This window comes from Pygocentrus nattereri, chromosome 20 (genome assembly GCF_015220715.1).
Source record: "Pygocentrus nattereri isolate fPygNat1 chromosome 20, fPygNat1.pri, whole genome shotgun sequence".
Taxonomy (NCBI): Eukaryota; Metazoa; Chordata; class Actinopteri; order Characiformes; family Serrasalmidae; genus Pygocentrus; species Pygocentrus nattereri.
Window position 1 is genome coordinate 9,193,509 of NC_051230.1, and position 22,305 is coordinate 9,215,813.

At 40.4% G+C, this 22,305-nt stretch overlaps 3 protein-coding genes across 6 annotated transcripts; 1 reads left to right on the forward strand and 2 right to left on the reverse strand.

Moving 5' to 3' along the window:
• Positions 1 to 560: 560 nt before the first annotated feature.
• On the reverse strand, positions 561 to 4,199 carry sdf2l1 (stromal cell-derived factor 2-like 1). The gene is made up of 3 exons (XM_017705010.2): positions 3,922 to 4,199; positions 2,333 to 2,529; positions 561 to 1,369 (listed from the first exon to the last, which is right to left on the reverse strand). The coding sequence occupies exons 1-3, from the start codon at positions 4,097 to 4,099 to the stop codon at positions 1,091 to 1,093; spliced, it is 654 nt and encodes a 217-aa protein (XP_017560499.1). The 5' UTR covers positions 4,100 to 4,199; the 3' UTR covers positions 561 to 1,090.
• Positions 4,200 to 8,310: 4,111 nt separating this feature from the next.
• Positions 8,311 to 13,018, forward strand: ydjc (YdjC chitooligosaccharide deacetylase homolog). Of its 4 annotated transcripts, none has more exons than XM_017705011.2 (6): positions 8,311 to 8,469; positions 9,101 to 9,285; positions 9,812 to 9,968; positions 10,750 to 10,849; positions 11,027 to 11,204; positions 11,983 to 12,319. In XM_017705011.2, the coding sequence occupies exons 2-6, from the start codon at positions 9,122 to 9,124 to the stop codon at positions 12,317 to 12,319; spliced, it is 936 nt and encodes a 311-aa protein (XP_017560500.1). In that variant the 5' UTR covers positions 8,311 to 8,469; positions 9,101 to 9,121. The 4 variants fall into 4 exon arrangements, with proteins under 4 accessions (XP_017560500.1, XP_017560501.1, XP_017560502.1 ...); XM_017705012.2 differs by having other exon boundaries at positions 8,347 to 8,469; positions 9,104 to 9,285; XM_017705013.2 differs by lacking the exon at positions 8,311 to 8,469 and adding an exon at positions 8,521 to 9,013 and having other exon boundaries at positions 9,104 to 9,285.
• A 3,532-nt stretch (positions 13,019 to 16,550) lies between these two features.
• Positions 16,551 to 21,545, reverse strand: ube2l3b (ubiquitin-conjugating enzyme E2L 3b). Its single transcript, XM_017705086.2, has 4 exons — positions 21,393 to 21,545; positions 19,718 to 19,813; positions 19,245 to 19,431; positions 16,551 to 18,277 (listed from the first exon to the last, which is right to left on the reverse strand). The coding sequence occupies exons 1-4, from the start codon at positions 21,417 to 21,419 to the stop codon at positions 18,123 to 18,125; spliced, it is 465 nt and encodes a 154-aa protein (XP_017560575.1). The 5' UTR covers positions 21,420 to 21,545; the 3' UTR covers positions 16,551 to 18,122.
• Between the last annotated feature and the right edge of the window lie 760 nt (positions 21,546 to 22,305).

A 22,305-nucleotide genomic window follows, 5' to 3' on the forward strand; every position in this document is an offset into this window, starting at 1 on the left:
AACATCCACAGGTCCATCCTTCCACTGTGAGATGACGACTCAATGCTATGGGTCTGAAAGGATGTGTAGCTGTCAAGATGAACCACTGAGAAAAGAGAACTTGGAAATTGCTGGTGTTCTCAGAACAATGGACTTGATCACTCCAGAGTCCAGACCCCAACATCACTGAGTGTTTTCGGGATTAATTGGATTGTGGAAAAAAATTAAATGCATTCAACTTCTCAGACTGAACTTCAGAGGTGTGGAAAAAATATCCCTGCAGATTTCTTTGAGGAACTGAAAGCAAGACGCTTAAAGAATTGAAGCTGTAAAAGGCGGACACACCTTGGTGTGTATGTGTTGTATTTTCTTATATAGGCTGCTTATTGGAAAAGAAATGATTAAAAAAATGCAGCAATAACCTGACCTACAGGTTCCTGATTCCCTGATATGTATACAGTAACAAGTGGTAACATTACTTCTATATGTTGTGAATGGGGGGGGGGATTTGACAGACTTCACTTGTTCCAATGCAAATGATAATTATTTTATAAATAAACAAAACAATAAACAATGCTTGATTGACAAATGTAGCAAAACTTTATTGCAACCTAAACACCTCATATCCTTTTAATAGCCAATTTATGACTGTATTTTTGTAAACCAAAAAAAAAGACAAATGAATCCTGTTACAGCATAATTCTTCATTAGTCCTTAAAAACAGCCAGTCATGCCATTGCAGTACCAAAGATAAATAAAACAAGTAAAACAGCACTATTTTGCAATCCCAAACTCCCAACTAAAATCCTTCACAAATAAAAAAAAACAAAAAAAAAAAAACACATAAAATCCACTTATGCAGAACAAGTAAGAAGAGAGAGAAACTAACTCACAGTATTTTTTAATGTATAATTTATTTGGTCTATGTGTTGTTTAATAACAAAATAAACAGTCACAGAACACAGAAACTAAGAAATAACCCAGAAAATAAACTGACAATAAAGCTGAACTGGCCAATCACATGACAGGTGTACAAATGAAGAAACTAACAGGCTGAGAGAAAATGGTGAAACAGTCTTTATTGGCTGGTCATACAGTGCACTCTGGAGCATCAGAGCTCATCATGATGCAGAGGTTCGTTGCTAGGTTGGATGAAAACTCCTTCCATCACTTTCCAGTAGTTGTGCTGATTGGGCGAGGGCATTCCGTGGACCTCTCGCTGGCCTCTGATTGGATGGCCGTACTGCTCTCCAGTTATACTGAGGAAGACGCTGGTGCCGAGGTGTTTGAACCGAACAGCATCATCACGCTCCCAGTATGTGCCGCTGCACTGGACCGTCCACACGTCTAAATCATCCCCCTCACCGTTCTCCCCAAAAGCACTAACCTCCTGCATGCAAAAAACAGTGTTTTTAATGGTTAAATTCATGATAGACGGCAACACTCTGCAGTCGCATGTAAAAGTTTAGTGCAAATTTTAGTGCACAATTTTTTATTTCTTTGCCCAGTTTCACATTTTGGGGAAAAATAAAACAAACCATAAAATATGTCATAACTTTTGGAGACGCCACATTTTATTTAAACATATTGGAACCACTTTTTTAACAATACAGAGACATGAGCATGTAGGAGACACACTTATACTTATTAAAAACACTCATTTCCATGAAGAACGTTTAAATGCATGGTTTCATTTTTAAATGAAATGTGTGTAAAAAAAAAAATTTAAAAAGCCCACAGATCAGCTAAATATTTACATTTGACAGGTAGATTTGCCTCACCCACCAGATACTGATACCAAAATAAGAGTCTGATGAAAGTGTTTTTACGTGTTTTATTTTTCTGCAGCAAAATATTTACATTTGACAGGTAGGTCTGCCTCACCAGATATTGATATCAAAATAAAGAGTCCCATAAAAAATTGTTACATACATACATACTTGAAAGACAGGTTTGCTTCACCCACCAGATTCCACTATCAAAATAAGAGTCCCATATAAGCATGTACTGTATAAAATTTATTTTATTATTGGAAATTCCTTAAAAATATGTAATAATGTAAAAGTTTTAGATCAAATAATGTTTTTTCCCCAGAACCATTTAAGAGCCTTTAGTTTTAAGAGTGCAAGTGGGACTGAGCAGACTTCTCAATGTCACTTTCCCCACTTCCCTTCTGGGGCTAATGTTATACCATGAATGCATTTGAGGGAAACGGTTATCTGGCTGTAAGGAGAACTGAGGTCACATTTTCACATTTGTTTTGTGTGTGTGTGTGTGTGTGTACAGAAGGGCAAGTCAGAGTAAGAGAGTAAGAGAGAGAGGCAGTGAGAGACGAGAGAAATAACCAAATTACCTGGTTGTTGGACAGGGGAGAGCTGAAGTGGTGAGTATGGAGGTTGCGTCCGGTTTTCATATGAGTGAAACGGACAGCCTGTCCACACTTAATGGGCACTCCTCGCTGGCACGTTTCATTTGGTTTACCACGGATACGCCAGTAACTGTTCGCATCGTCCGCTGAATCCACACCAGTTACTGACTGCTGCCCACTGCCTACAGGATTGAGTACAATAAACCACAACGTATATTAAAAACAAATTTTAAAAAATGGCATAAATAAGAACATCATGTCCTATCAGGACACATTACTATGATCAAACAAGTGATAAGTAAAGGGTTGATGTGTCATCAAGATCTAGGGGATGTAAAGGATCTACACACTCTCAGAAAAAATGAAAGTATGAAAGTGACACAGGTGCAATCCCCCTCTTGTCACTGGGGTGATCCCCTCAAGCACCTCTAGTCAGGGAACATAACTGAACCATAATCCATATTATTCTCCAAGTTGTATTGAACCCACACATCTTGTCTCCTCTCCAGGCTTTTTGTTTTATTGTTCTAAAACATTCGGTTATGAAAAGGTACAAATACGTACTTTTCACCTGGAAAAACTCATTTAAGGTACACAAGTGGAGCTTAAACCCCCTGTTGTACCTTTGAGGGTACATCCACATTATTTGTACCTTAATAAACGAAAAATGTACCTGCACAGAACCTTTAATTCTAACAGTGTAATGATTAAGATCTTCCTTTCCATTTTTCCTTTAAAAAAGCACTGTGGCAATATTCACGAAAAAAAAAACATTCTGCAGTGACCGGCTACGAAAATGAGAGTTTCTACAGGATCTGTGCAAAAAAGTTTGGACAATTAGTTTATTACAGGAACCTACCTAATTTCAATAGTTTAATATATGACAGTACTACAGGCAGTATAGTGTATTACAGCACTAGTTTATTTTAACATTAATACAGTTATCCTTTCGTGAGGGACATTTAAAATCCAAGATTTACGTTTGTGGTCAGAGATCTGGCATTCAACTAGCCTGAACGCAACAAAAGTGAGACTCTTCCCTGTTGACCTGAATCTTGCTGCTCCATTAAGACATAAGACGGCAAGTTAAAACAAAAACCGACACGTTCCCTCGCTTCGGCTTTGAAAATGGAGATACTGATATTAAAGAGTTCACGAGATCTGCAGTGAGAGATTAAAGACAGGAAGAAAGGTTTGCAGCCCTCGAACCAAAACCGGTCTGCATTCATGAGAGGAAACACTACACTGTATGACCATTATTGGCTGCCATTAGCATCGCTGCTAAAAAGAAAGCCAACCGGCTGGCCCAGCACGAGGCTGAAGTTGGCCTCCTATTCGCCAGCTTCTTGTTCGAGCTTTCCCGTTCCACCTTAAACGGTGCAGCCAGCATAATGCAACTGCTGCACCATTTAAGGTGGAACGGGGAAATTCGAACAGGCAGGCAGCCTCAGCCTCGTCGGTCCAACACAGCCGCATGTAACACGAAAGCTCATCGCAGCTGAAGGTAAATCCACGTTCAGAGATGCTGCTCGAGCAGGTCGGGGTCAGCGAACGTGTCCAGCAGGTGAGCTTACCTGAGCCGTATTTGACATCATGTGAATGCAGCCTGACGTTGTGCCGTGTGTTCAGCAGCTTGACTAAAGACCCACATGTAACGTAGCCGGAGTCCGGGTCGCGGCCCTGACACGCCCCAAACACGACAAATAATAAAATAACATCTAAGCAGACACGGGGGGTCTTTAGCGGGTCCATGCTGTGACCGCGGTTTGTTTCTACATAACAGCGAAGAGAGATGAAGAGGACGGGAAAGCTGCGCTCACACACCGCGGCAGCGCGAGCCAATCGCGGCACGACAAGTCCGAAAACAAGGAAGCAGCGCGCGCACACACGGAGGTCGGTGATTGGTGGAGGATGTAATGACGTGACAATGGCTGCGTCCAAAAACACACGCGCTACTGTGTTATAGTGCCTGCATTAATACAGCACTAATTATAGTGCGGTTGTGTGTGGTTTCGGACGCAGCCCACGTAGCCAAAGCAGAACTCTGCCTAATGAGCTGGGTTGGGCTGAATACTTTGAACAGCAGTGATGACTGAGTATTAAATACACTGTCCTAAATGTATTCAGTAACGTATTCCATTACAATGAATAAAAAGATAGATAGATAGATAGATAGATAGATCGATAGATAGATAGATAGATAGATAGATAGATAGATAGATAGATAGATAGATAGATAGATACTTTATTGATCCCGAAGGACATTTAGATGTACAGTAGTAGTAATAAGGGTGTAAACAATATAACAGGAATAATAGATATAAAAGATCCTAACTACAGGCATATATACAAATAGAAAAATACCACAATCTGTAATAATAATATCTATAACCTGAGATGAAAGATGCAGTGCAATAATGACTGTACAAGGAAGTACAGGTAACGGTATATAATGACCATACTGAATGAATAAATATGTGTAGATACTGGTACCAAATAAAGTGTCTAGTGTCCAGATGTGCAAGATGCGAAAAAGTAGCAATACATTTAGTATACATGTTGATAATTTTTTTTTTTTTAATTCACATTTTTTTCACTGTTTTCACACTTTTTTTCGCTGTTACTGGTTGGCAGGTTTTTTCATGTAATGATTCTGTTATAATATGTTTGATGAGAAATTATTAGAGATTTTTCTCTCTTTTCTTCTCTCTCATCACCTTCTTTAATTTGTTGCCGCTCCCACAATCACCCAAGCAGACGTTCAGCGCAATGCTGACACTAGACATTCATAAACATCTACACCTCTGAGGAGATCACTAGTTTGACTGTCAACCAAAAGCTCAGTAACACAGAGATTAACTGTCTCAACACTTTGGTTATTCAGTCTACTCAGGCTTTAGACTCACTGAAATTTCTCATCCAAATTTAGTGACACATAACATTTCAGTCCTAAGGTCTGAAGAGTCTTTTGCCCAAAACGCTTCCCAGCATTCTTAGTGGTTTTGTCAGTTTTCGTTAATAAACTCTTATTCATAAATATTCTCTTTACTGTATTTGTGTTATAGCATGCTGTGTTAACTGTGTTAACACATTTTGTTAAATGTGAAGTTTGCATTTTATGTTTCAGCCTGTAGCCATGCATACTAGCAATATAGCAAATATGCATAAAACTTTCAGAAATTAGTGATTCTAGTTTTATTTAAGCCATTTGTTCCTTACTGTATGAAACGGTCTATTTAACATAGCGGGATTGTCTTAATACATTACACAAGGAAGAATGTTTCGTTCAGGTTAATCTAACTGATTCAAGAGGCTTTGAAAAGGTGGAGACCTGCCAGCTCATGGGAAATCATTTGTAATGACTGGGCTGTTTGAGTTTACATTACTGAGATGAAAACAAGGTCATTCAAATTGGTCTGATGTGAAAACGTACATTTTTAAGAAAATTACCAGCTCATATTTCTTAACAGTGGTGGTGATAGGAACCAGAGGTCATGATATCAACATTAATATAGCCATTTTATTTACTATCCAAAACCACAGTGAACCTGCACGTGACTTATTGCAGTTCCTACATATAATGTTAACAATGGTAAAATAGTAAAAACATGAAAAAAACTTTTTTTTTTTTTTTTTTTAGGACTGCTTTGCCTTACAATGCCCCTTCTGTCATAATTGCATTTAAAAAGTGAAATTTAGGCCAATCATATCTCAAAATTATTGTAACAATGTTCCGGGCATCAGGCCACATTTTCTCATAATAATTATACAGGTCACTTTCCTATGAAATAGCTTTTAGAACCATTACAAGGTTCAAATGTCTGGTTCTGATAGTTCTGACTTTATAAGTTTTTCTATAATGTCACATTTCGCATCAAATCACTACTGACCTTGTTTACATCTTAAAGGTTCTATAATGGGGAAATATTGAAATATTGGTGGAATTCCCCTTTAGACCAGAATCTAAAGAAAGTGACTAAACTGAACTGTTAGTAACACCTTGCGTCCACACGTGTGGAACACAGTTTTGCTCTGGTTGTGGGATGCTCATGGTCTCTGGCTGCTGGATGCAGGCTGCCTTCCTGGTGTGCAATGCTTTTGAGCATTTAACGATCTGAGCTGCCCCTGCTGCTCCACTGGCATGTCCAGTGTAACTGTGGCCAACAACAGCTGGAAAATAAAGCGCCATGATTTGTGCGAAAGCTGTACATCTTTTAATATCTGTGAATGCTACAAGCTCACAGTAACTGGCCCACAATTCTACAGGCCCATCGGGAATTCCCCTGACAACCCACTCCAGCGGTCTCAACTTGATAAGAGCTAACATTCAGCGAGCTCTGCTAGAGAACTAGACTATAATCAGGCAGCATATGACTCTTTACAAGTCCTTGTTTAAAAATTGTAGGCTAATCAGAAGAGCATTCATTAAAATGTTATCTGGCGCCAAAAATCATCTGGCGACTTTATGGCTTGCTACATTGTTTCCAAGAGTTCTAGAACTCTAAAATTCTTTTGTGATGCCCTTCCATTGTTGCATCATGAATGCATATACATATTCAAAGGCCTAGCTCAACAGCTTAAGTTCATAAGAGAGGCGTAATAAACATTGTGAGGTGTGATCTAAATGGGTTAAACACAATAGAAAAGATCACACCCCCACATACGTGGGAAAACTCACACGTGTATGTATTTGCCTGTTAAGTCACTCTTAAAAGAAAGCAAAATCTGGTCAATTCCCAGGATGTGTGATGCGTGGTACCTTAAATGTGGATCAAGTAACTTTTAAACAGGAAAAAAACTGCAACTTGTGACTCAAGTAGATGTAAAACTACCTGCCAAAATCATTTGAAATAAAAAGTAGAAAACACATAACATTCTCTACATGTTTAGGGCCATGTTGGGCTGAAATAAACAGCTGGAAAATGAAAGGCATGAGCAACAGCAGAGTGTTACACATGCTGAACCAACAGAACAGAATGAAATTCAACCCTAAAGTTATGTAACAAGAAGATTCCTTATATGTTCATTCATTTTACACGCTTATTTTCCAGCCTCTCCATCCCTTAGAATTAAACAGGCTGTATGTGTTACTGTGCCTTCATACCTTAAATATGCAAATAATCTCTGTTTTGATTGGCTGCCCTGTATCAAGCCTAGTTCAAAAAGTGCTCAGAAGCTGAAACTCTCCTTAGAGCTTCAACACCAATGGGTAAACAGCTGTAGGCTGAATTGGTGGATACATGTAAATGCACTGGTTCTTGTGACATCACAGAAACAGTGGGTTCAAAACAGGCTGTCCATAATATGCAAACAACAAAGACAGAGTGGTGAAGGGTGTATTTAAAACTTTAACAGTGCTTAAATATTATTCGAGACTTCTTTATTTGAAAAAAGCGAGAGAAATTCGGTTTTCTAATACATATGACTCTTCTGAAGATTTTTCCCAGAACAGAACATCCAACCAACGGACCATTTAGGAACCTTAGGAATCTTTAAAGAATCATTTCTGTTAATTTAAACCTACTTTAAGAGCCTCTAAATAATATAACGGTTATACACTAATTACAGACTTTTTTTTTTCTAAAACAGAACATCCAAGCAAAGAACCGTTTAGAAACCTTAATTTTAGCAGCGTGTTCAGTAAAATGAGTTGGACATTCATTTCCTTTGAGTGATGCCAGAGAAGAACCACTTTTCGTTCCCAAACAAACTGTCAGTGGTGGACAGTAACGAAGTAAATGTAATTAGTCACTGGACTTAAGTAGTTTTTTCGTGCATCTGTACTTTACTGAAGTTTTTCCATTTTGGGCATTACGCAGGCCGTTTTCATGTCTCACCAGTAGGGGGCGTCGGAAAGGAAGTAGCTTTTAGTCATTCCGTTTCATGAACATTTCCCATGCGTCATTTTCCCACCTGCATTCAGACGAACCTCGCCTTCTGCACTGCGATTGGCTGGTGCTAAGCCCCGCCCCCTTCAACGGACAAATTGCTTATGAGCATGGACCAGTAGCCAATCGCAGCGCGGGGGGCGGGGCTTATCTGAATACGGGTAGAGGCAAAGCAGCTCAAGCAGAAGAGGAGAAGGCAGCTAAACCGGCACTAATGGCACTGTAGAAAAATGGGTGAGTGACTATTTCTTCATTCCTTCTGTTCCTCCGCCTCATACTTAGAGTACCTCCATGGGGCAGAGCTGGTTGGAGTGATAATGACGGAATCCGGCTCTTTGGGTTCATATTATTCATATACTCGGATTTCTTCATTATGAATCCAACTTCACTGCAGTCCCATGGCCACAAAACAGATGTCTGTTTACTGAGATGTAGGTCGGCAGACGTAGCTAGAAAGTCGAAGGACGTTGGGTTGAAATGTCGATAGTCTGACATTGTAGATGTAAGAAGACTGTTCCTGTTTGACCGCTGCGGTATGTAACCCGGCCAGGATGTAGTTACTGGTTCTGCATCCTATCGATTAGCTTCGTCCTTGTGTGCTGCGGTTCCACCTCACGCTGGCATCTCGTCCAGATTACCCACGTGACTTTTATGTACAGGTATAAACCAGTAGCACATCTGACGTGTACCGTAAGGTATCTTAACCATATGCCACATAGTCATCGGCCGTCGAGCAGCTCTCCATCGCGACTAGGCGTTCAAGGAAGCGACGTGTACAGTGAGTTAATAACGTCACGCTGTTTTATGATCACCATTCAGTCATTTTGCACGTTCATGGAGGGCAGTTGGTGTCTGTGCCATTCAGCAGAATCAGCAGCCCGTGAAAATGCCTCAGCCCAAAGTCAAGCTGGTCGTGACCGGAGATGATTTTGGGTACTGCGAGAGAAGGAACCATGGGATCGTGGACTGTTTCAAGGACAGAGCGATCTCCAACGTGTCCCTGCTGGTCAACGCCGCCTCGGCGGAGCACGCAGCTGAGCTGGCCAAGAGGTGAGGAGCTGTAGACTAGTGAGGAGCCTAAGAGTCTTCACAGGGCTAAGAGGTGATCACCAAGGATGGGTGGCATTAATGGGATTCCACAGATTTTTCTTAATTTCTGTGTAGTTACATCTTAAAGATGTAAACAGTCATTCAGAGTGTTTTGATATGAAATAGTTCTTCTGAGTTTTTGTCTGCTGATGATGCTGATGATGGTAAAATAGTGGTAAAACCTTTTTTAAAATCTGTACCATGTTGCCTTACAACAGCTTCTGTGTATTTTTAAAACTATGTTTTAGGCCAGAACCTTGTCTAAACTGTTTTAGAGTATTTTCTGATGCCATTACTTGAGTTAGGTGTAGGCTATCATACTCACTCATGGTAATCACATTAAGTGTAAGAAAGAAGGTAAAGAGGGGAAATGTCCAATAATTTTATATGTTCATACAGTCTAGTCTTACTACTCTTATGTGGTTCTTTATCACACATGAAAAATACAAATGGGTCCTGTTACTCCGTCCTGTGTTTTCCACCTCAGGCATCACATTCCTATTGGACTCCATGCTAACCTCTCAGAAGGTGCTCCAGTGTGTCAAGAGCTGAGGAGATCCACACTCATTAACAAAGATGGTTTCTTTCATGGCAAAATGGGCTTCCGCGAAGTTTTACAGAGTGGACAGATGAACATGGCAGAGGTATGCATTACAGGCACACACTGGCACTCCCACACAAAGCCTGACTCTTAGAAATTAGATTAAATAAATACAGTCAAGTGCTGTCGAGCAGGTTAGGATGTCCTGGTGGGCATTTACACAGAAGTGAAAGATCAACTTTTTGGGAGGCATTTTTTACATACATTAATCTGTCTCTAGACTTCTTCCATGACCACAGATCAAGTGGCAAATAAACATTACAAGACAAGCTTTACACAGGCGATAGTCTGGGACTTTCCCATTTCCCAATAGTTATTCCACAAACACAGAAAGTACCAAGAGGTCAGATTTCATCAATCAGCTGATCTCAGATTTGTTTCCTGTCTACATCACTGTATTCATCAGGATGAACACATCATCAGTAAAAACTGATCCTAAATCAGTACTGTAATGTAAAGACTTTGATAAAAGTGGTACTTTGATACTGGAGTGTATTGAGACTAATAGTGGGCAAAAATCTAACATCATAATACTCATTTTCTTGATACATTATATATATATAAATATATATATATATATATATATATATATATATATGTGTGTGTGCGCTTTGTTTTACTTAAATATGCAGTCATTCACTGTTCTTTAAGCACTGACGATATCCACGACATGCTCAGAAAAGCGTATTATAATGTAACAGCACAATAAGTTCTTTAGGCATGCATCCTGAGAAGGGCTGTTAAAATCCCTTACAGATTTAGAAACTAAACTGAAACAGTGACTCATTCTCATTCTAAGAAAACTTCTTTTCTGTGATTCATAGGTGGAGGCGGAGCTTAGGGCTCAAGTCAAGCGTTTTTGTGAGCTCACTGGTCACCTGCCCGGCCACATGGATGGCCACCAGCATGTGCACGTGTTGCCAGGTAACAGCACTTGCCATTGATATTATCTTGTTTTTCCTGCAACTAGTTTAAATGTTTGATGTTTCTTGCTGCAGTCTGGTTAAAAATGACCTACCTCGAGTTTGTAACTCAGAAAACACAGAGGCAGGCAAATGTGTGTCTCACTTGGTGTTGTTCTTTGTGTCTGGATGGTTTCAGAGGTGCGAGAAGTGTTTGCGCAGGTACTCTCAGACTTTGGGATCTCTTACACACGCGTCCCAGTGGAGCCTGGTCTGCACTCGTGTCCTTTTTTACCACCTCATCTCAGAGACTTCAACTTGCAAGTTGAGAAAGACGCCCTCCAGTCTGTGGAGGTCTTCCATCGCCATGGCATCAGGTGTGTCACGAAAACGCACAATGTAACAGCACAGTCATGTTTTGTTATGAATAAAAAGCAGGATACACTAGATCTGTAAAAGTACAATAGTCAGTTAATGATGTGTTAGCAAAGTGGTTAGCCACTGTTATATGTAATTATAGAAAATTCCAATTACATGGTGTAGGCATAGCTTGAAATGCCTGTTTTCCTGAAGGAATTAGAGGGAGTTAGGTCTCTGAACAGCAAACAGCTTGAAAAACATGGTGCATAAAAGAACATAAATGGTTATATTAAAAAAAAAATCAATCATTTTGAAATGTTTTGGATTGTAGATTTTATTGCTGTGCAGATGTGCATACAGTACTGTGCAAAAATCAATGAGCTTCATTCATTCAATTTCCAGTCAAAACAGCCAGTAAATAAGAGTTACTAACTTGTTTTCCTGTCTCTAGAAGATAAAATCTTTATTTACTGTTTATCAGATAGGGACAGTTTTTTGTGGTCTACCAGGTATTGCATGGTTGTGGGGAGTCCCATTGTCGCTGTATCCTTTTTTTTTTTTGAAGTACAGTTGCTGTACTTGTTGCTGTTGCTGAAAATGAATAGCTTGTACTTGAACTTAATGGCTGTTTTTACATTAAGTAAGTGAAGGGTCTGACTTCTCCACAGTACTGTACAGAAGAACCTTCATCAGTGTTAATAACCTTCATTTATGAAAAGCGTAATAATTATTGACATGAATGAGACTACAGGACCCATAGCACATAATTAAAATAATTGATGTATGCTTCTACAGGTGGCCAGATGTGTATTTGGGCCTCACCACGATGGGGCAGAACATGTCCTTTGCAAACCTCAAAAGAGCCCTGGGCTTTGCTATGGAGGCACGGATGTCCATTGCAGCACGGTGTGATGACCTCGGTGCCTCTGACTTGTATCGGCCAATCACCGTGGAGCTGATGGTGCACCCTGGGTATCCGAGTCATCCTCTGCAAGGTGGTTGTGGTGAAGGGCCAGATGACTTCTCGCAGTCCTCCGATCGTCTGCATGAGCTTAACACACTGAGGGACCCAGTGCTGCTCAGCTACTATAAGCAGCAAGGAATCCTCCTCTGTGCCTTCAACGACTTTTAAATACTTAAAGGCCACTTAACCAGGTCCTCAGGTGCTGCTGGTCTCAAGGGGTTTGCAAGAGACATAGAATATAACACCTGACTTAACTAATGAGCTTTTCTCCAGATCCTCAAGGGATAAATCAGTTGCATAGTCAGGTGGTGCAAGACATGGTTAACGAAGGTAAAGGGGATGTTTACATCCTACTGTGTAGAAGTGCAATGTTGTTTTTATGCTTTGGATACTTTAGTCTTGGATCAGTGTCCAAATTTTAATACCAGACATAGGAGATAAGATGCTTAGGAACAACATCAAATCGCATATTGTTCACTGTGACAGACGTCCTCAGTCAGGGGTCATGATTCCTGTAGGTTCCTTTATTATAAAATGAAGGTGTTTTTCTCTAACAGCCTCAGTAGAAAACCATAGAAAACACTCCTAAGAGTGTGTATTTTTATTAAATATTAAAGATTATTGGAAAATGTTATGATATTTTAACTAAATCAGGCCATTTCCAAAAGTTGTAACCGTCCGATTTGTGATTGTGTTGCAAATGAAGATGGCAGTGTCCAACTGAGCATGTAGCAATTACTCTGTATTTTTTTTTAATATATATATGTATATATTTAGCACATTTTTATTACATGTACTGTATGAGATGTATTTATGATATTTTTGGTGTAACATTATTTGAATTAAAATCACAACCCTTTTATTCCACACAATAGCTGATATATTTTATTGTGTCCAGATAGAGATACGAGCACTGAACAGTTTTGTAGTCTGAGCTGAGGGAAGAGAACATTGCTGCAATCCATGTATGTATATAACACAGCTAGTATTACTGAACAGCTGAATCCAGCTGATTCTCTTGCAACAGCTGATGACCTGTGAAGGTTTTAAGTGGATGCAGACAGACAGCGTGGTGCCATAAGCTTCTCAGAATGAACCTGTTCACAGCACTCACATAAATTCAAGCAGCTGAACAGTACACAGAGCTGGTACCCAGGGCCTAATGGGAGTCGGCATGCTTTCTGGCAGGATAGAAACAGAATCGGAAAACAAGCTTAGAAGAGACACTCGGTGTAAGCCCTCTTAGCTATCAACTTACATTGTGCATTAAAAAGAGGTTCTGTTAGGAAACAGGTGATAGTAGTAGGAGTAGCACTCCTACTATGAGAAGCTTCATGAATATGGGCCAAGATTTAGAATTTGCCACCGTAATGTTTATTGGAAAACACAGACGGGCCACTTTCATTACATACAGCTCCTTGCTTCTACACTTTTTGTCCATTTTATCAGCTCTACTTACCATATAGGAGCACTCTGTTGTTCTACAATCACAGACTTTCACTGCTGCACTAAGAATAGTCCACCAACCAAAAATGTCCAGTCAACAGTGTCCTATGGGCAGCGTTTTCTGTTGATGATGGTCTAGAGCAGTGGTGTCAAACACTAAAAGGGCCATATTAAAAAATCTCATCAAATCTGTGGGCCAGTGAAAAAAGTGTTTTATTTTATTTTTAATTCATGTTGTGTTGTAACCCAAACTGGCCATTGTCTCATTAGTTCATTAATTCTTGGGCTGAATTTCTGAGCTGCTGAGCTGATGTTGGATGTTCACATTGGTTGAACTGCAGCTGATGTGTTTGGTGATATGACTGGTATGAAATTGTGTAGAACTGAGGTGTAACTTCTGTCCCAGAATAAATATTGTTGGGGTAAGTCAGAGCACATTATGTTGCAGTGCATGCTGGGGATTGTAGTGGAGTGCATTGTGAGACGGGCTAACAATAACATCCATCCATTTTCTAAGCCGCTTCTCCCTCAGGGTGCGGGGGGTGCTGGAGCCTGTCCCAGCGGTCATCGGGCGGAAGGCAGGATACACCCTGGACAGGTCGCCAGTCCATCGCAGGGCAGACATACACAATCACATACACTCACACCTAGGGGTAATATAACATGTCCAATTTGCCTGACTGCATGCCCAGACATACACAATCACACACACTCACACCTAGGGGTAATGTAGTATGTCCAATTTGCCTGACTGCATGCCCAGACATACACAATCACACCTAGGGGCAATGTAGCATGTCCAATTTGCATGACTGCATGTCTTTGGACTGTGGGAGGAAACCAGAGAACCAGGAGAAAACATGCAAACATGAAAACTCCACACAGAGAGGACGCCGGTCACCCAGCCGGGGAATCGAACCCAGGCCCTCCTCGCTGTGAGGCGACCGCACTAAACACCAAGCCACCGTGCTGCCCTAATTGTCAACAAAAATGTAAAATGCTTTTGTGGGCCAAATAAGATTGTGTGGCGGGCCTGATCTGGCCCGCGGGCCTTGTGTGACACTTGAGGTCTAGAGGATGACTGACACAAAATGTGCAGCAACAGATGAGCTACTGTCTATGACTTTGCCCCCACCAGGTGGACCAACTAGGTTTATTTATCTAACAGAGTGGACATTGAGTGGACACAGTGTTTAAGTCCAGCAGCACTGCTGTGTTTGATTCACTCATACCAGCCCAACGTCAGTGTTACTGCAGTGCTGAGAATGATCCACCACCCAAATAATACCTGCTTTGTGGGGATCCTGACCATAGAAGAACAGGATAAAATGGGGCTAACAAAGTATGCAGAGAAACAGATGAAATGTAGAGCATCTACATGGCAAATGGACTTGATGAAATGGACCAAAAGTGTAGATACAAGGTGTAGTTCATGCTGGGAGACAGGAAAACAATGTTTTTCATTTATACCTGTAGAAGATGATAGTTTTTTAATTAAGTAAATGATCTCATGGTTTCTGAATGCTGAGTAAATATGTCTCTAGACTCCTTCCTCTTGATTGATCTAGCCATGACCGTAGATGAAAGTGGCAAATAAACATTACAAGACAAATTTTACACAGGCAATACCTCAAATAAAACTCAGTGAAAAAAGTCTTACAAGCTTGACATGCGTAGATTGTCTTGATTGGACTATTTTGCACTTCTGTTAAAATTAGACCAAGTTAATACAGTATTGTAAGTGGTAACCAGACATAGACTATGTTTCCATAAAGAAAACTTGGTATTAATTAAGTTTATATGTATTACGAACTGCTTTCAATACTCAAGTACCCAGTAAATAGCATTCACTGCAAATAACGACATTTTTATTATCTAGAAGTACAGCTAAAAGTAAAAAATGAATACTGTTATATACCGATATTATGGTATACGTATACGATATAGCGACCAGCACTAAACACAGTAGACTTAGGAAAAAACTAATCATACGATAGCCCACTCAAGCAACTGCAGGCCCATTTTCACATACATGGACTAAGCTTAGTCTTGAACTAATTTGCAGTATTGATGATGAACCACCATTGGACATTCTTTTTAGTATAGGTTTAGGCTTAGTCTGGGTCTGGGAAAGTGGCCACGAGTGTGGTAGCATTGCTGTTTATAGCAGAAGTGGAGGACTGTGGTTCTGGAAGGCTGGCTTCCTCTACATTTTGGTGATTTCATTACTCAAGCACAGCTGATGCAACGTATTTCTTTAACTGGCAGGATTATTTAGTGTGCTAGACCAGGAATATCACCAAACCATGCTGCTAAACTCCAGCCCTCATTTACCTACCCCTGGTTTATAGTCTAAGAACCACCAATGGTTCCCTGAAGTGCTGCCACCTTGTGGGTTCACATGGAAAGATAAAAAGACTCACCTGAGTCTGGTTTTAAAAGATGACCAATGCTGCCATGGGTACCATGTAATTACAAGCAAAAATTTTATTACTTTTTCATGTTTAATTTCATTGTTACTTTAGGGGCAGCATCTGTACTGCTTTGTGATTGGTCACACCTCTGACCTCTGACCTTTCTTTTGGACCGAAAAGACACAAATGCACCAAACAAACTTCTGTTGCTATGCAGATGGATGCTGAATGCACTAAGAAGTTTTGCTGCAGTTCCCCAAGTTACTTAGTACTCATTTGACCGTCTACATCTGTTCTCCTAAAATTGCTATTTGGAAAGGTAATTTTACTCCTACTTAAATCATTATTTGACCAAAGCAATAATAATGGGTATAGACCACACCACCCACCTTTACAATACAGCTACCTCTCAATGTATGTCAGAAATATTTCTTGTGAAAAAAGTAACGAAAGCTGTGCAGTTATAAGTATAATTCATTCATGCCATTTTCATCCCAGTTTGTAAAGCTCTTTTTGACTGGAGAGTCCCAGACAAATAGTCTCGTTGGTTAGCTGGCTTTATTAGGAAATCGTTGACCAATCAGAGAGTCAGCACACTCAGAGTGACCAATCAGAGTCAGCCGCTCTGTATATAACGTCATTCTCATGACTGTACACTTGGTCTTCCTTTTCTTCTTTTCCTTTTAATTCCAATACACAAAATATGTGAAGTGGCTGTAAAAGAATTCATACAGTTTTGTGAAAATGAGCCTCAACTCATAGAACTGCTGATATTTCTGTCTGAAAGGTGCAAAGTGGCTTACAGGGGCAAACTGCCAGTGGCTAAAGTTTCTGAGTACATAATCAGCCAAAATGTCTACTTACAGGCCTACTAATGAAAAGTGCGAAATCACACCTCCTCTGTAATACCTACTTCACTATCAAGTACATCTCGGCTAAAACGGTGAGAGATGAGACGAGTAGATCATGACAGTCTGTTTGATAGACTGAATACATGAAAGTAACTGCAAGAGCATATTCTAACAAAGACCTCTGCTGCCAACTACTCTTTATTCTGTCTTAGGAGAAATGAGCAACAATGATCTTTTTGTTGTTTAGCCTCAGGAACATATAGACCTGTACACCTAGAGGCCTCATTTCCATTAATAGCCCAATGATAATCCAAATGAAGGAACAAAAAAGATGTTTCTGTGAAGCGTTAAAATAAAAGGTGTTTTTAAAATTAGTAAATCATCATCATAAAATTATGTTCACTCACACAAAGATCGTTTTTATCCTTCCATTTCTTTTTTTTTTTTCCCCATTTGTGAAACAAAGAACTTGATAACAATATTGGTGTCTAGGCTGCCTTTGTTAGACTACTCAGTGGATCTGCAAATCCAAAGTTTGCTAAGGGGCGGAGAGGAGGCCGTCCCACAGAATACAGTGCAACTCAAGAAGCGCAGTGAAAGTAAAAAGATCAGTATGAAAAAAAATTACTGCCACACTCCTCCAGTATCAAGCTGTGTAACCTCCATCACCTCATTCATTTTCAAACATCAAACAGTTTCTTTGTTTTGGAGCGCACAAATAAGAATAGGGAACAACAGCAACAAAAAAATTATTATACATGATAAATTACACATTTTCCTCTTTTTGAATAAGCAGACACTTCCGAAATCAGATGAAAGAAGTGTGTACTAATGCAGTGATGATTTCACTCATAATAAGGTCAATAACAGCATACAGATATTGAGATATCCCAATACAATTTCTAATTCCTTTACCACCTTTCCAGTCTTATGTTCTCCCCTATCCAATTATTCTGACATGTTTAAACTTTAAACTTAAAGAAAGAAAGAAAAAAAAAAAAACAGTAGAAAGTTAGTAAGGGCCTCAAGCTAACACCAGGCAGAGAAACTGGTGAGATATCCACACGGAGTCCTGCTTTAAAACGGAGGCTGCAGCTGTGGTGCAATTCTCCAACTCAACTAGAATGACACGTGTGTAGGGAATTGGAGTGGGAGCAGAAGGAGGAAAAAGAAGGGAAAGGGAAGAGGGGAGACAAGGGAAGGGGAGTAGAGGAGAATTTATGTTTGGGAGGAGAGGGGCTACACACTTGTCAGGTATCATTAGTCCACTGGCCGCTTTTCACCGTGTTTCTTTGTAAACTCTTCTGCGTTCTTAAAGAATTTTTTACGGTCCTTTGAGTATTCTTCTGCTAGGTCAGCCCTCAGGGGGTGTTCTGGCTGTGGGTCATTCACCAGGGCGATGAGCGACTGAATTACTGGAAAACAAAACAGCCAAATACACACCTTTAGGCAGAAACACCAACAATGTATTTGCTTGCATACAGGAGTCAATTCCAGCTTTTTCATGACAGTTAATATAAAATAAATTATCCAATAATCTATTATACAAACTATGGAAACGGTTCTTTGGCTTTTCATGTTGTAATCTCATTTCACGATATACAGAACAATTGCCATGATATGACATGCTCTTTATCTCCTCTTCGCTGATTTGCAAAGCTTGGAGGCACAATACTTGGACTGTCACGACTCATTAATTAAACCTGATCACTTGACTTAAAACAAAACCATTGATTTAAAGTTACCTTCTCATTATCAGCAGTAATTAGCTGGTACCTGATACAATGAAAATGTATTTTTTTAAAATCTCGTTTACAGTAAGAAAGAGCGCCACACTGTGTCATATATGTGTGTGCATGTATCTCATATATATATATATATATATATATATATATATATATATATATATATATATATATATATATATATATATATATATATATATATATATAGAGAGAGAGAGAGAGAGAGAGAGAGAGAGAGAGAGAGAGAGAGAGAGAGAGAGAGAGAGGAACTAAACCATAGCTCAAATTTAACCACATGATCAGGAGTGTGTGAGCATGTTATGGTGCAAGGTTACAAAGTAGTCACAGCAATGTAAACCACCCCACAACAGGTATGAGAGAACAGTCTCTTTCAATATAGACCCCACCAACTCAAATCCAACAGAGGAAACATGACGGTGCTAGAATCTCTCAATCAAAATCACCAACAGTTCATTTTTACTGTTTGGCCTTTCTCAAAAATTCCATTTATTGTTTGTAGAATACTTCAACTAATGTAATCAATAGTGACAGCCCTGGACAGCACTGTACAGCATGGAACTCAGGGCTGCTTTATAACATGGCCTGTTGCTTCCAGCTCATTTGAGGGTTTGCTCACCTTGGTCAGTTTTGGTGGCTGGTTTCCAGTTCTCTGCACTAATGACAGGCAGGCAGACCTGTCCTTTCTCATCAATGTTGGGATGGTAGATCTTCGTCTTGAACGTGATCTTTGGGGGTTTGAAAGGATATTCTGCAGGGAAGATGATCTCGATCCTGAAGGCCCCTTTGTCGTATGGAGGGTTATCCTGGAGACAAAAAAAATTGATGTTCGTCATAAATCTCCTAAACAACCTCATAACCAAGACCTCATAAATGTTAAAAAAAAAAAACAAAAAAAAAAAACAGCATATAAAAACCTGCATGTCTCATCAGAGTAGTACGAAATTTTACTGACAATAAAAACAAAATCACATTGTCAAACATCAGATCTGAACAAAATGAGCTATGGTGGAAGAACATTTCTCTTGTCAATTAAGCACAAAAAAAGGACAAAATTATACTTGACTCAGTAACTAAAAAAAACTCACTTACTGGAACAATGAGGCCCTGCCATGTCAATATATTCGACTCATCGACTTGAATGTTGCGGAAGTTTTTCATTCCAGATTTGCGGATTTCTTCAAGCTCCTGCAAAGATGGACAGACAGGAAAGTTTGACTGTGATGAGTTGTTTGATGTGCTGGAGTGAATGGATCACTCCGTGGAATGCAACAAGCAATTCCACACAGATGTTTCCCAGGCACCAAAATTTTACACGACATGAAACCACCGATAGCAGCTTGCCAGCTGTTCTAGACTACTCTTAATCTGCGTCCACAGAACTTGTCGAGCCACTAGACGACCCATCTCCACGACATCCACATGCATGCGATGCGTTATGCATTTTCAGCCATCCTGTCAGTATGAAGACAGCACTATTTGGTGTTAAACAAGGGGTCTATAAATAGATATCCCCTCATAAGGACAACCTTGTGATTAGCAATTTCCCTTCCTCACTACAAAGACCTAATTGAGCAGTTACAGCTTCTCTTATCAGATGAGGAAGTGTCCTCCTTGCAACTACAACACTTTGACACTGTGTGAATGTACTAGTTCTCCTAAGTATAGCTAGCTAGCTGGTTAGAGGGAAAACTGGCTTCTCTGGCATAGAAATGAGTGAAAAGGCCGCCTCAAAGAGAACCGGCGTTAACATAAGACATGTCAGTTTTCAGGAAAGAATGAACCAAGTCGACATTCTTCATAGTTGTGGGTGGCTGACGAACGAAAAGATTCCTGAAGTGAAACCTTTTCAAGCATGCCAAACTTGCGCTTTCGGTTTTTCGTAAGGGCGTTAGCTAGCTAACCTAGGTAGCCCACCTTGCTAAAGCTAACCACACAGCTACAAAAACCGGCTTTCGGTAAACAGCCTCGACGCTTCAGCCTTCGGAGACCAGACCAACAACGTTAATTACACTAATAATGCCAATGGTTTTGCTTTTAATCGACCACCAGCCGGGCGGCTTTGGCTGCCTTCACGTCCGGCCTCTTTAAGTTGATCATAAACTACAAAACAAAAAGGTAAAAAAAAAGGGCTGATATGACCAAAAGTGCGGCGGGAAAAGGTCACGGTGATAGCCGTCTACGCCACCGACCGCGCTAAATGTCACGGATATCGAGCAGCCAAGTTCAACACGCCGAGCTGACAAGGGCTCTTTGGCCCTGTTTATAATACTACCAATACTGTTAAGATACTAAGTCGCAGACCTCAGCCCTTTTCTATACGTCTGTTATTCATATTCAACGAGATGAGACCTAAATAGCAAGGAGACGGTATATATTAAGGCTTTCCGTCCCCCAAACCCGGCTTTTCTGCCCTCCCTCTGCCTCTGTAACGAGGCTGAAGTTGGCTTCACATTCGCCAGCTTCTTGTTCGAATTTCCCCGTTCCACCTTAAATAATGCAGCAGTTGCATACCGAGCCCTCCGGCGCCAGAACGTAGCTGCTGCACCATTTAAGGTGGAACGGGAAAATTCGAACAAGAAGCTGGCGAATGTGAAGCGGATCGGCGGAGCACTTCTTTGAACGCGGCTAAATCGCGAACGAGCGGGCGAACGGGACAAAAGGCCGTGGGTTTCGCTTCCCGGGCGTTTAATGTGACACCGAGGTGCCACCGGGACTCACGTGTACACCAAAATATTTATTTTAAAAGCGACTTAAGGGGTACTACCTTGTGCAGCCTCCTGCTCGCAGCCATCTTGGATCGTCCAACTGCTCCCACAGTGCACCGCGGCTGCGAGGCCTCTTCAAAAGTGAGGTGTAGTTTCAGCAGGAACTACAAACAGGGTTTTAAAATCGTTTCTGCGTGCAGTCAGTACTTTCCTTTCGTCTTCGTCTGCTATCAGTTTTTTAGCTTCACCTTCGCCCCGCAGTCTGCTGTTTAACTCCTTGAAGTGCAGCAGTAAAGGGACATGGAGGAGGCATGATGCCAGATCTGGGACTGTGGGTACTTTCCATTACAAAGCAATAAAAAAATGTACTCTCTGCAGTTTGGCTTGTTAGTTGTACCATTGTCATACAACAGTTTCTCATAATGTCAACCTTCAGTTGCATGAAAAGCAATTCCGATGACCGGCTGAGAGGGAGAGAGAGAAGTTGTGATGACCTCTGAGCATCAGTCACGTGCACTGAAGTGATATATTATGTCAAAGGGCTGTATTTTAAGGGGGAACTCTACACATTTTTCAAAACCGTGTAAGTCAGTTATGGAGATGTAAACAGTCATTCGGAGTGTTTTGATGTGAAATGGTTGATTGTAGAGAAACTTGGAGTGTATCTACGGTGGTGGTGATGGGAACCAGGGGTTGTGATATCTACATCACAAAATTTTATTCAGCATCCAAAACAACTATTAAACCTGCATGTCGCTGCTGTCGGAAGAAAACCTCGCATCTCCATTTTTGTCGTTTTACAGTTTTTGACATCATCTGAAAATGCCTGTTGTCCTTTAAATACTGTGTAAATTTCATAGTGAATGGACCAAAAGAAACAACCCAAAATGACTTGGAAAAATGTCTGGCTTCATTGACTTACATTAAAAGTAAAGTATGTTTTTTCCTTCTCCTGTAAAGTTACCATTTTGG